General features: G+C 41.4%; 1 protein-coding gene across 1 annotated transcript; it reads right to left on the bottom strand.

The window, feature by feature from the left end:
- Nucleotides 1–442: 442 nt before the first annotated feature.
- Nucleotides 443–5,769, bottom strand: LOC112845061 (uncharacterized). The gene is made up of 4 exons (XM_025904612.1): nt 5,367–5,769; nt 4,162–4,500; nt 1,903–2,241; nt 443–1,476 (listed from the first exon to the last, which is right to left on the bottom strand). Exons 1-4 carry the CDS (start codon nt 5,500–5,502, stop codon nt 1,445–1,447), a joined length of 846 nt encoding a protein of 281 aa, XP_025760397.1. The 5' UTR covers nt 5,503–5,769; the 3' UTR covers nt 443–1,444.
- Nucleotides 5,770–12,987: the final 7,218 nt, after the last annotated feature.

Genomic DNA, 12,987 nt, shown 5'->3' with positions numbered 1-12,987 from the left:
CACAAGACAGATGCCAATTATCAGCTAACTTTAATTTAACAAGTTGTCGCTGGAAACCCACCAACAGATAAACTGGAGCAGCAGGGCAATGTAAAAAGTGTAGGGGGGTGTGGTCACTGTCACTTCCAGCAGTTGTGTGGGCGGGAGCGTGACGCAGACGCTCCACCTCAAGTCACTACTGCGCAGACTCTGGCTCCAAAAGTGCAACATGGCAGCTCCTAAAAGCGGGACATTTTGGCTTCATTTTTGCGCAATGGGAGGAAGTGCTGTCGCGTCATCCATGTTTTCAGTAGATACAGGTAAAGCCAAGGAGCAGCCATGTTTACCCACAACATTCAGTGACAGAGGAAGACATCTATTAAGTTGCTCAAAGGCATTTCAGAAATAGAGGTTTGTCTGTTATTGCAGGGAGAAAAACAATTAAGAATGAGCATTCAACAGGTATGCATGTAAATCTTTATTAACCCTTACATTCTGCTCATATTTCATTCATTCGGAAAGATTTCCGTCATTATAACAGTCTTTGAATTAAAAAAAAAAAAAGCCCTTAAGCCCTGTTCTGTGTGACAGGACAGCCATGGCTAAATCAAGGTGCCCTTTGACGTCTGAAACCACTATCTTAATAAAAGTCCACACAAACATGACGTGTACATTGGTAAATTTCCCTACAATCACAATGTTTCTTATTTTGAGCCAAACTGTTCAATGTGAAACTCCATCTGAACAGATAAGACTCAAATTTGTTCCAAAACAGCATCAGTGTACAAAAGTTTGTATTATCTGTAGAACAGTATAAAATGTGAAAAAATATGTTTTCAATTTTTGAGTATTATGGATTAGTTTAGGAAAGAACAACAAAAGTAGTTTAGGATGTTTTTGCTGGTGTCAAAGGTCAAAGCAGGTCAAATCTGACCTGAACAGTGTGTCGGGTTAAAGAAAAGTTGAAGAGGGTGTCAAACTCTTCAGTTCAGGATCAGAGAGAAAGAAATATCTGAGTCTATAACAGATTGTACAGTCTGTTAAATCTGACCAGATGGATTTACAAAATAAAAAAATGTCAGCCAAAGAGAAGATTTTTATACAAACTGTTTTCCAGTGAGCTCTACTTAAAGAGGAAAAAGTCACATGAAGTTAATAAAAAATCGTCAAGTTAATTAAAAAAATCACAACAACGTAAAAGAGTTAATTTGCCTAACCTAAAGCTAAAACACAAAAACACTCACTGATTCTGAGATTAGAGCTCATAAATTCATCTATGTTTGTAACACAGTTTGACCTTTTGTCTGTAAATCTCATGAACAGCCTGAAGATGAATAAACTGTAGTTCAGAGTCACTGACAGACAGCACAGACACACACTTTTGGTCTGAGTCTGAACATGATGATCACCAGAGACGTCTGCTTGTTGTTGAGGAGAATTCATTTATGTTCTCACATCATCTGACTCACAGTTCAGTTTTTTCTCCTCCTGTCTGACCTGCACATGAGAAACAGGTGTGAGGTGTCAGTTGTAAGGTAGGTGATGAGTGAAAACAGAACAGAATTCATTTCCACTTTCTGGTTCAGGAGATTAACGCAGGATTCACTTTCACAGACTCACAACCATGAGCTTCACCCCTCCCCTCCCCCTCCAGCTGTAGGCTTAACATTGAGTTTCCCCACACATGTTTACAGACGAGTTAAAGAGCAAGAGAAGAAGAGACTGATTCATAAATGTCTTTGTTTCTGCTCTAACCTTACCCAAACAATGCTGCTCTACAACTCTAGACTACCAGCCACAAAGACAACAGCTGGAGAAACATCTGTCTACCTCTGACATCCACCAGCTCATCCATACAACAAACAAATATCAACAACCAGGAAGCAGCTTCACCTCTGATCACACACACTCAACTCTACTCACCTGGAGGATCAACAACACTCAGGTATATGATACTGATGAGCTTCCATGACTGTGTTTCTTCTGTGAAAACACGACACTCGTATGTTTCAGTGTCATTAACCATCACATCCTTCAGAATCAAAGACACGTCTCCACCCTTCATCTGTCTGTCCTGCAGATCCACCCGGTTCTTAAAAGATGGATGCTGGTCACCTGGAACAAAGTGACCATCTCGGTAGAAAAGCACATTTGCTGGCTCCAGGTCAGCTCTGCTCCAATGTACACCTCTGATGTTGTTATTTGGAGTGTGACATGTCAGAGTGACGTCCTGTCCAGACTCAGCTGTGATGATTTTCTGATCTGAAAGAGGAAACAGCATAGAGCAGAGAGGTTAAAGGTCAAAGTACAATTATGATCAGAATGATTGACTTTAAATATTTTGTTTATTTCCTTTGACATTTGAGTTTTTAGTCATGTTGGGTTTAATGAACCTCTGAACATCCACCAGGTCACCAGTGACTCACTGAGGGGGAATTTTAGCCTCATGCTAAACATGTAAAGTGTCAGAATATACAAGATGTTAGCTTCCACAGAACAACAACATGTGCTGATAATAAGTGAACATAATGTGTGAGAGAAAGCAGCCTCTCATTATAAGACACTGTGAGTCTCTGCATGCTGCCTTTATGGAGCTACAGCTGTTTGTATACACTGAACAAAAAGCTTTGTAGCTGTATACTGACTCCTGAAACTACAACACATCACACTGACACACACATTACACTTCTTTGTTTCTGTCACAGCTGGATTACACATGTTAAGTGTCCACCCAGCCTTGTGTCTCCTTCACATGTTCAGGGGAAACAGTTTGGTTTGTAACAGCTATATCTGACCTTCTAAATGTGACAAAAATAATGATGCTGTCAAAAACAAAGCTACAAATTTAAAGCTGAGTCTAAATGTGATCAGATGAAGTGTGAGGTTGTGAGAAAGTCTCTGACTGCATTCATAGATGTGTGCTTTCAGCTCCTCGCTCTGATCCAACCTTTGGTCTCTAAGGAAGAGGCTTCAGAGAGATGTTTGCTACGTTGGACTGTAGGACCATCGGAAATGTGTGCAGTAACAAAACAGGCAGCACTGAAAGGAGCTCTAAGTCTTTGTGTTGTTCAATGATTTGTGCACAACAACAAAAATGGGACCTCTCTCATTCATCAGTCATCATGTGAACATTTTTCTGACACACTTTGAAGCTGATGGATGTTTTGTGTCTCTACTAAGTACGTTTTCACCAGCTATGGCACCGGCAGGATTCACTTTCACAGACTCACAACCACCAGCTTCACCCCTCCCCTCCCCCTCCAGCTGTAGGCTTTAACATTGAGTTTCCCCACACATGTTTACAGACGAGTTAGAGAGCAAGAGAAAAAGAGACTGATTCATAAATGTCTTTGTTTCTGCTCGAACCTTACCCAAACAATGCTGCTCTGCAACTCTAGACTACCAGTGTCATGGTCCTGAGTCTGCCGACTCAGTGTTTTTTGTTTCTTCATGCTTTTGTTTATTCTGAGTATGTATTCTGTTAAGATTTGCCATTTGTTAAGGTTTTGTTCTGTGCCTGCCTGCTCCCACTTCTCTGTGTTCCCTCCGTCTGTCCATGGTGTCACACTGTCTGCTTGTGAATCTGTCTGTTTAGTTCAGTGTCTTGTCTGGTTCTGTGTCTGTGAGTTTCCTGTTTTATTCTGAAGGTGTCTGTCTCATGTGAGTGTGTTCAGTTTACGTTTCCCCTGTCCCGTCAGCTTTGATTTCTCCCAGGTGTGTTCCCCTCCTGTTGCTCATCCTTTGATTGCTGCTATGTGTATTTAAACCCTGTGTGTTCTCCTGCCTGTTGCCGGTTCGTCTGCGTTCCATGGTGTTCTGTTCCTCTGTCTGCGGCGCTCTGCCCCGCATCCCATTTCTTATGATCTCAGGTTTGTCATTTAGTTTTCCCAGTCTAGGTTTTTTCAGTCATTCGTCATACCTCACTGCCTGTTCTGTCACTCCACTCCTTGTAAATAAACGTCACTAGTATCATCAGTCTACTGCTTGCATTTTGGGTCCTTTCTCCCTCCAACACCACACGGCTCGCCCCGGCAGCCTTGACAACCAGCCACAAAGACAACAGCTGGAGAAACATCTGTCTACCTCTGACATCCACCACCTCATCCATACAACAAACAACCATCAACAACCAGGAAGCAGCTTCACCTCTGATCACACACACACTCAACTCTACTCACTCACCTGGAGGAACAACAACACTCAAGTAGATGATGCTGATGAGTTCCCATGAGTGTGTTTCTGCCATGAAGCCATGACACTCGTATGTTTCAGTGTCATTAATCGTCACATCCGTCAGAATCAAAGACACGTCTCCACCCTTCATCTGTCTGTCCTGCAGATCCACCCGGTTCTTAAAAGACGGATGCTGATTTTCTAGGTCAAAGTGACGATCTTGGTAGAAAAGCACATATTCTGTCTTCAGGTCAGCTCTGCTCCAATGTACACCTCTGATGTTGTTATTTGGAGCGCGACATGTCAGAATGACGTCCTGTCCAGACTCAGCTTTAAGGAATTTCCGGTCTGAAAGAGGAAACAACACAAAGCAGAGAGGTTAAAGGTCAAAGTACAATTATGATCAGAATGATTGACTTTAAATATTTTGTTTATTTCCTTTGACATTTGAGTTTTTAGTCATGTTGGGTTTAATGAACCTCTGAACATCCACCAGGTCACCAGTGACTCACTGAGGGGGGATTTTAGCCTCATGCTAAACATGCAAAGTGTCAGAAACTACAAGATGTTAGCTTCCACAGAACAACAACATGTGCTGATAATAAGTGAACATAATGTGTGAGAGAAAGCAGCCTCTCATTATAAGACACTGTGAGTCTCTGCATGCTGCCTTTATGGAGCTACAGCTGTTTGTATACACTGAACAAAAAGCTTTGTAGCTGTATACTGACTCCTGAAACTACAACACATCACACTGACACACACATTACACTTCTTTGTCTCTGTCACAGTTGGATTACAGATGTGAAGTGTCCATCCAGCCTTGTGCATGGACACTTTCAAGTGAAACGCACTAAGTACGTTTTCACCAGCTATGGCACCGGCAGGATTCACTTTCACAGACTCACAACCACCAGCTTCACCCCTCCCCTCCCCCTCCAGCTGTAGGCTTTAACATTGAGTTTCCCCACACATGTTTACAGACGAGTTAGCGAGCAAGAGAAAAAGAGACTGATTCATAAATGTCTTTGTTTCTGCTCTAACCTTACCCAAACAATGCTGCTCTACAACTCTAGACTACCAGCCACAAAGACAACAGCTGGAGAAACATCTGTCTACCTCTGACATCCACCAGCTCATCCATACAACAAACAAACATCAACAACCAGGAAGCAGCTTCACCTCTGATCATACACACACTCAACTCTACTCACCTGGAGAAACCCTCAGGTAGATGTTGCTGATCAGCTTCCATGAGTCTGTTTCTTCCATGTAGACATAACACTCGTATGTTTCAGCGTCATTAATCATCACATCCTTCAGAATCAAAGACACGTCTCCATCCTTCATCTGTCTGTCCTGCAGATCCACCCGGTACTTAAAAGATGGATGCTGGTTTTGTAGGACAAAGTGACGATCTTGGTAGAAAAGCACATATTCTGTCTTCAGGTCAGCTCTACTCCAATACACACGTCTGATGTTGTTGTTTGGAGCTCGACATGTCAGAATGACGTCTTGTCCAGACTCAGCTGTGATGGTTTTCTGATCTGAAAGAGGAAACAACACAGAGCAGAGAGGTTAAAGGTCAAAGTAGAATTATGATCAGAATGATTTACTTTAAATTCACCGATAAAAAAAATAATTAATGGGAACAGTTAAACAACACTAACTCCATGACTTCCAGCAGGCCACAAATGTGCATGTGTCTGCTCAAGCAGTCCGAAACACACTCCATGAAGCTGACAGCAGGGCCCGTCATCCACAGGTGTGCTTACAGTTCAACACCACGCAGGACGTTTGGCATTTGCCAGAGAACACTCACACTGGGACTCTCGGCCATTTGACCTTAGAACTGAAGAAGCTTCTCGGATGAGAGGTGAAACGTCTTCAAGCAACTTAAAGAAGTCCAGACGCTTTTCTTTGCAAACTCCTTTGACTACGATGACCTGGATGACTGAGAACCTTCGCAGACACTCACACTGGCAAATTCACCACCGGTGCCCTGTACTCTTCACAGATGAAAGCAAGTTCACACTCAGCACATGTGACAGACATGACAGAATCTGGAGACGCCTCGGAGAATGTTCTGCTGCCTGTAACATCCTCCAGCATGACCGGTTTGGCCGTGGGTCAGTAATGGTATGGGGTGGCATTTCTTTGGGCAGCCACAAAGTCCTCAATGTGGTCGCTAGAGGTAACCTGACTGCCATTAGGTACTGAGATGAGATCCTCAGACCCCTCATGAGACCATATGCTGGTGTGGTTGGCCCCGGGTTCCTCCTAATGCAAGATAGTGTTAGACCTCATGTGGCTGGAGTGTGTCAGCAGTTCCTGCAAGATGAAGGCATTGATGCTGTGGACTGGCCCTCCCATTCCCCAGAATTTAATCCAGTTGAGCACATCTGGGACTAGGGCTGCCACAAACGATTATTTTGATAGTCGACTAGTCACCGATTATTTTCGCGATTAGTCGACTAATCAGATCATGCATCCATTGGACGTAAAACGTACAGCTTATTGCACCAGCATGCATCTGCTCTTATATAACTATCATTAGCTTACAGCTTTAAGTGTTTAGGGTATGTGCTAACTAAAAATAAAGACAAGATGATAGTTTATTAAATTTAATGAGATTTGCAGATTGTTTCGGTGAAGTTTAATAAACTCCTTGCTATCTAAAATATAACGGGACACCGGAGTATATTCTCGAACATCTCACACTTCTGATAATCAGTTGTCTGCTTGATGTTTATTTAGCCGTGTATAAACTATAACTTTAATCTCAGCCAAACCGATTTACTCAGGAACAAATAAAATACTAAAAAAAGGCAAAACAATAACATTTTAAGTTATCTAAGTGACTTATATATGTTTAACCTGAGTAGCGAAAGACGGTGGTGGGTTTGAAAACGATTTGCCGGGAGTCCGGTGTTCTCACGGGCTCTAGTGAGCCTTGCCCCCGGGTAGCTATCGAGCTAGTGGGTAACAGACGTCTCCGAAAATGTCGGAGCGCTTTTGAAAATATGCGGTGTCTTGATAAACTGAGCAGATATTTGAGGTTTACACAGCTACATTCTCGCCTGAAAATATGTTAAACGTTTATTTTGTGACCCAGAAAGAATAATAAGAGTAATATTAAAACTAACTAGCTGCCGCCATTGTTGAAAACTGGGCAGGGCCGCGCTATGAATTCTGGGACACTGCTTCTTCTTCTTCTTCGGAGTTTAACGGCAGCTGGTATCCTTGTACATGCAGTGCTGCCATCTTCTGTTTCAGTCCGTTATTACACTCTTAAATCCTACTACTTATTCCTGCGTCTTTTGTGATCTTACAAAGCTTCAAACGACGCGTCGACTATTAAATCAGTCGTCGACGATTTTGATAGTCGACGTAATCGTGACTAGTCGACTAATCGTGGCAGCCCTATCTGGGACATCATGTCTCGCTCCATCCACCAACACCACTTTGCACCACAGACTGTCCAGGACTTGGCAGATGCTTTAGTCCAGGTTTTGGAGGAGATCCCTCAGGAGACCATCAGCCACCTCATCAGGAGCATGACCAAGCATTGTAGGGAAGTAACATGGGCATGTGGAGGCTACATGCACTACTGAGGGTAATCTGACATGTTTCTAGGACATTACATCATAGTTGGAACAGACTGTAGTGTGTTTTTTTCGGTTTAATTTTGAGTGTGATTCTGAATCCAGAACTCCATGGGTTGTTGAATTTTATTTCCATTGATAATTTCTGTGTAATTTTGTTATCAGCACGTTAAACTATATGAAGAACAACACATTTAATAAGAATATGTCATTCATTCTGATCTGAGATGTCTTATTTTTGTGTTACCTCTATTTTTTGAGCTGTGTATTTGGTTTATTTCGTTTGACATTTGACCTTTTAGTCATATTGGATTTAATGAACCTCTGAACATCCACCAGGTCACCAGTGATCCACTGAGGGGAAACTTTAGCCTCATGCTAAACATGCAAAGTGTCAGAAACTACAAGATGTTAGCTTCCACAGAACAACAACATGTGCTGATAATAAGTGAACATAATGTGTGAGAGAAAGCAGCCTCTCATTATAAGACACTGTGAGTCTCTGCATGCTGCCTTTATGGAGCTACAGCTGTTTGTATACACTGAACAAAAAACTTTGTAGCTGTATACTGACTCCTGAAACACCTCACACACACACACACACACACACACACATACACACACACACAAACACACACACACACACACACACACTCAACTCTACTCACTCACCTGGAGGAACAACAACACTCAAGTAGATGATGCTGATGAGCTCCCATGAGTGTGTTTCTGCCATGAAGCCATGACACTCGTATGTTTCAGTGTCATTAATCGTCACATCCTTCAGAATCAAAGACACGTCTCCATCCGTCATCTGTTTGTCCTGCAGATCCACCCGGTTCTTAAATGATGGATGCTGGTTTTCTAGGACAAAGTGACGATCTCGGTAGAAAAGCACATATTCTGTCTTCAGGTCAGCTCTGCTCCAATACACACGTCTGATGTTGTTGTTTGGAGCTCGACATGTCAGAATGACGTCTTGTCCAGACTCAGCTGTGATGGTTTTCTGGTCTTTAAGAGGAAACAACACAGAGCAGAGAGGTTAAAGGTCAAAGTACAATTATGATCAGAATGATTGACTTTAAATATTTTGTTTATTTCCTTTGACATTTGAGTTTTTAGTCATGTTGGGTTTAATGAACCTCTGAACATCCACCAGGTCACCAGTGACTCACTGAGGGGGAATTTTAGCCTCACGCTAAACATGTAAAGTGTCAGAAACTACAAGATGTTAACTTCCACAGAACAACAACATGTGCTGATAATAAGTGAACATAATGTGTGAGAGAAAGCAGCCTCTCATTATAAGACACTGTGAGTCTCTGCATGCTGCCTTTATGGAGCTACAGCTGTTTGTATACACTGAACAAAAAGCTTTGTAGCTGTATACTGACTCCTGAAACTACAACACATCACACTGACACACACATTACACTTCTTTGTTTCTGTCACAGCTGGATTACAGATGTGAAGTGTCCAAACGACCTGAGACTCAGGTCGTTTGGAGTAGAGGGCCCACTCCTGAAGACCTTCTATGACTCTGTGGTGGCCTTAGCTATCTTTTACGGTGTGGTCTGCTGGGGCGGCAGCATCTCTGCTGGGGACAGGAAGAGACTGAACAGGCTGATCAGAAGGGCCAGCTCTGTTCTAGGATGCCCTCTGGACGCAGTGGAGGTGGTGAGTGACAGGAGAATGGCGGCTAAGCTGTCATTCCTGTTGGACAACATCTCCCACCCCATGCATGAGACTGTGACAGCACTGAGCAGCTCCTTCAGTGGGAGACTGCGGCACCCACCGTGTGGGACGGAGAGATTTCGCAGGTCTTTCCTCCCCACTGCTGTCAGACTCTACAACAAAGACTTTAACTGATCAAACACACACATCCACACATGTGCAATAACACTAAGTGCAATACTCTTTTTCTGACAAAGTTGTATTTTTACTCAGTTGTATGAAGCATTTACATTCTATTGTTATCCTATTGTATATTTTATTCTATTTATTCTACTGTATATAGTATATTATTTTATTTTATTCTATTCTGTACAGTTGTGTACTGTATTTTATTCGTATTGTATTCTAATTTTTGCTATATAACTTTTGCACTGTCCACTTCCTGCTGTGACAAAACAAATTTCCCACGTGTGGGACTAATAAAGGTTATCTTATCTTATCTTATCTTATCTTATCTTATCTTATCTTATCTTATTTAGGCAGAATTTTGCACATATTTACTTTTTTTAGCAGCATAGTGCTTTTTTTTTCCAATTACTTTTCAAAAGTCAGGTCAAGGCTCCAAAAGCCCAAAGGCGATATAAGGGTGGCGGCTCACAACAGTTTTTGTTTGCTGGATCATTTTAGTTCAGCTGGGTGTCTTTCCTTTTCTTATATTTCTTTACGAGTTCAAAAAGTGTTAATTACATAAATAAAATGTAATTTTCTCTGTAGCACTTCATGGATTCCATAAGCAACACACTTTAGTTGCTCTGTGGATTCTTTGAAAAAGCAGTTAAAAACTTTTCTGTTCAAACAAGCCTTTTGTTGATCTACGTATTTTAGATTCTTTACATTATTTACATTTGATCTTACTTACTTACTTTAGTTGTTCACACAAAGCATAAAGGTAAAAAAACAATATATGCAGTGTTATCTTCATTTTAGATGTCAAAAAGTATTTGCACCTCTCAATGTTTTCCAAGTGGCTCTTTGGGTGTTAAAGGTTGCTGACCCCTGCTCTAGGCCAATGTATGTGGAAGTAGATACAATTGAAAGAGGAGTAAGTTGAATGACGATTTAAAGGGTCTCCCCTTTGAAATACATTGTAAATTTTTGTTGACTAAAGTTGGATAATATAAAAAATATAAAAGTTAAAAATGAGAAAAATACAAGCAGTAATGTCCAAAAGAAGAGGAATCTAATGGTGGTTGAATGGTTTTTCTAAGCTGAATGGTGCTGAAGGAGATAGATGCTGAAAATCGTATGGAATAGATAATTAAATGTATGATGAAAAATAATAATAAAGATTTAAAGAACAATACTGTGGATGCTGATTAAGCATCCAAACTAATTAAAACAACCAGGAAGCAGCTTCACCTCTGCTCAAACACACATTCAACTCAATTCACTCACCTGCAGAAACCCTCAGGTAGATGCTACTGATGAGCTCCCATGAGTCTGTTTCTTCCATGAAGCCATGACACTCGTATGTTTCAGCGTCATTAATCGTCACATCCTTCAGAATTAAAGACATGTCTCCATCCTTCATCTGTCTGTCCTGCAGATCCACCCGGTACTTAAAAGATGGATGCTGGTTGACTGGATCAAAACGCCCATCCTGGTACAAAAGCACATATTCTCTCTTCAGGTCAGCTCTGCTCCAATACACACGTCTGATGTTGCTATTTGGAGCTCGACATGTCAGAATGACGTCCTGTCCAGACTCAGCTGTGATGATTTTCTGATCTGAAAGCGGAAACAGAATAGAGCAGAGAGGTTAAAGGTCAAAGTACAATTATGATCAGAATGATTTACTTTAAACATTTTGTTTATTTCCTTTAACATTTGAGTTTTTAGTCATCTTGGAATTAATGAACCTCTGAACATCCACCAGGTCACCAGTGACTCACTGAGGGGGAATTTTAGCCTCATGCTAAACATGTAAAGTGTCAGAATATACAAAGCTTCCACAGAACAACAACATGTGCTGATAATAAGTGAACATAATGTGTGAGAGAAAGCAGCCTCTCATTATAAGACACGGTGAGTCTCTGCATGCTGCCTTTATGGAGCTACAACTGTTTGTATACACTGAACAAAAAGCTTTGTAGCTGTATACTGACTCCTGAAACTACAACACATCACACTGACACACACATTACACTTCTTTGTTTCTGTCACAGCCTGATTGCAGATGTTAAGTGTCCACCCAGCCTCGTGTCTCCTTCACACACAGACAAACTGAAGCCATAAAAAATACCTCATAAGTAATGCATATTACTCAAATATAAACTAGACTGTTTCTCTTTATTCCTTGTTAACTAAGAGAAAAACAGTTAAATCTCACCTGCAGAGACAATCACGATGAACAGCAAAGTCCAGCAGAGTGAGGCAGTTACAGCAGACATGTCCGTGTTCTCTGTTTCTGCTGATCTGACTCTTAGTTTGTTTAAGTGACCAAGTCTGAATCAGTTTCTGTTACTCGCTTAAAATGTGATTTTCTTTGTCGCGTTGACACTTCTGAGTCAACATCCCTTAAGGAAGTCAAGATATAGTCTTGTTTGGTAGGTTGGGCTGTGGGACGATCATAAATAAGTGCGTCATAATTTTGTTTAACAGGTGTAACGGACCGTTTTTGTTTATTGATATGAGCCTGTATAGCTACGGGCAGTGTCCAGTAGAGGGCTCTGTCGCTTAGTTATTGACAAACTGCACTTCAAACTCAGACCGGATTTTGTGGGGCATGTGTGCCAGAATACAGAATGCAGAATCTCAGTGTAAAGTGGCATGATACCGGAGTCTGACGAAATTAACAAATTGCAGACCTGGGAAGGCAGAGCGAGGTACATGTTTTAAGCTGTACTTGATTGTTTAGTTGATATTTCGTTGCATTTTCCACTTTATTTGATTTATGTTTAAGTTTATATTAATAATAAGCATCTAAGAAGATGTATTTTTTGTTTAATGTTTGTTTCACGGTGTATCCGGTCTTTAAGTCTGATGTCATTAGTCTGATGTCATTAGCCCTGTCTGGTTCCAAACTCCTTCGATAATACTATCAGTGTGGCTGCTCTACCAGGTGTATCAATAAGTTTAACAACAGGCATCCATGAAAACAGAATTTATGCACTTAGACGTGTGTATTGGAGCAGAGCTGACCTGAAGACAGAATATGTGCTTTTATACCAGGAAGGGCATTTTGATCCAGTCAACCAGCATCCATCTTGATTCTGAAGAATGTGACTATTAGTGACCCTGAAACATACGACTGTCATGTCTACATGGAAGAAAGCAGCATCTACCTGAGGGTTTCTCCAGGTGAGTGAGTAGAGTTGAGTGTGTGTGAAGAGGTGAAGCTGCTTCCTGATTGTTCTAATGTTTGTTTGTTGTATAAATGACCTGGTGGATGTCAGAGGTAGACAGATGTTTCTCCAGCTGTTGTCTTTGTAGCTGGTAGTCTAGAGTTGGTGAGCAGCATTGTTTGGGTAAGGTTAGAGACGAAAAAATGGCATTG

Source organism: Oreochromis niloticus, unplaced genomic scaffold (assembly GCF_001858045.2).
Source record: "Oreochromis niloticus isolate F11D_XX unplaced genomic scaffold, O_niloticus_UMD_NMBU tig00002678_pilon, whole genome shotgun sequence".
In the NCBI taxonomy this organism is placed as follows: Eukaryota; Metazoa; Chordata; class Actinopteri; order Cichliformes; family Cichlidae; genus Oreochromis; species Oreochromis niloticus.
This window is presented reverse-complemented; position numbering and strand designations above follow the sequence as displayed.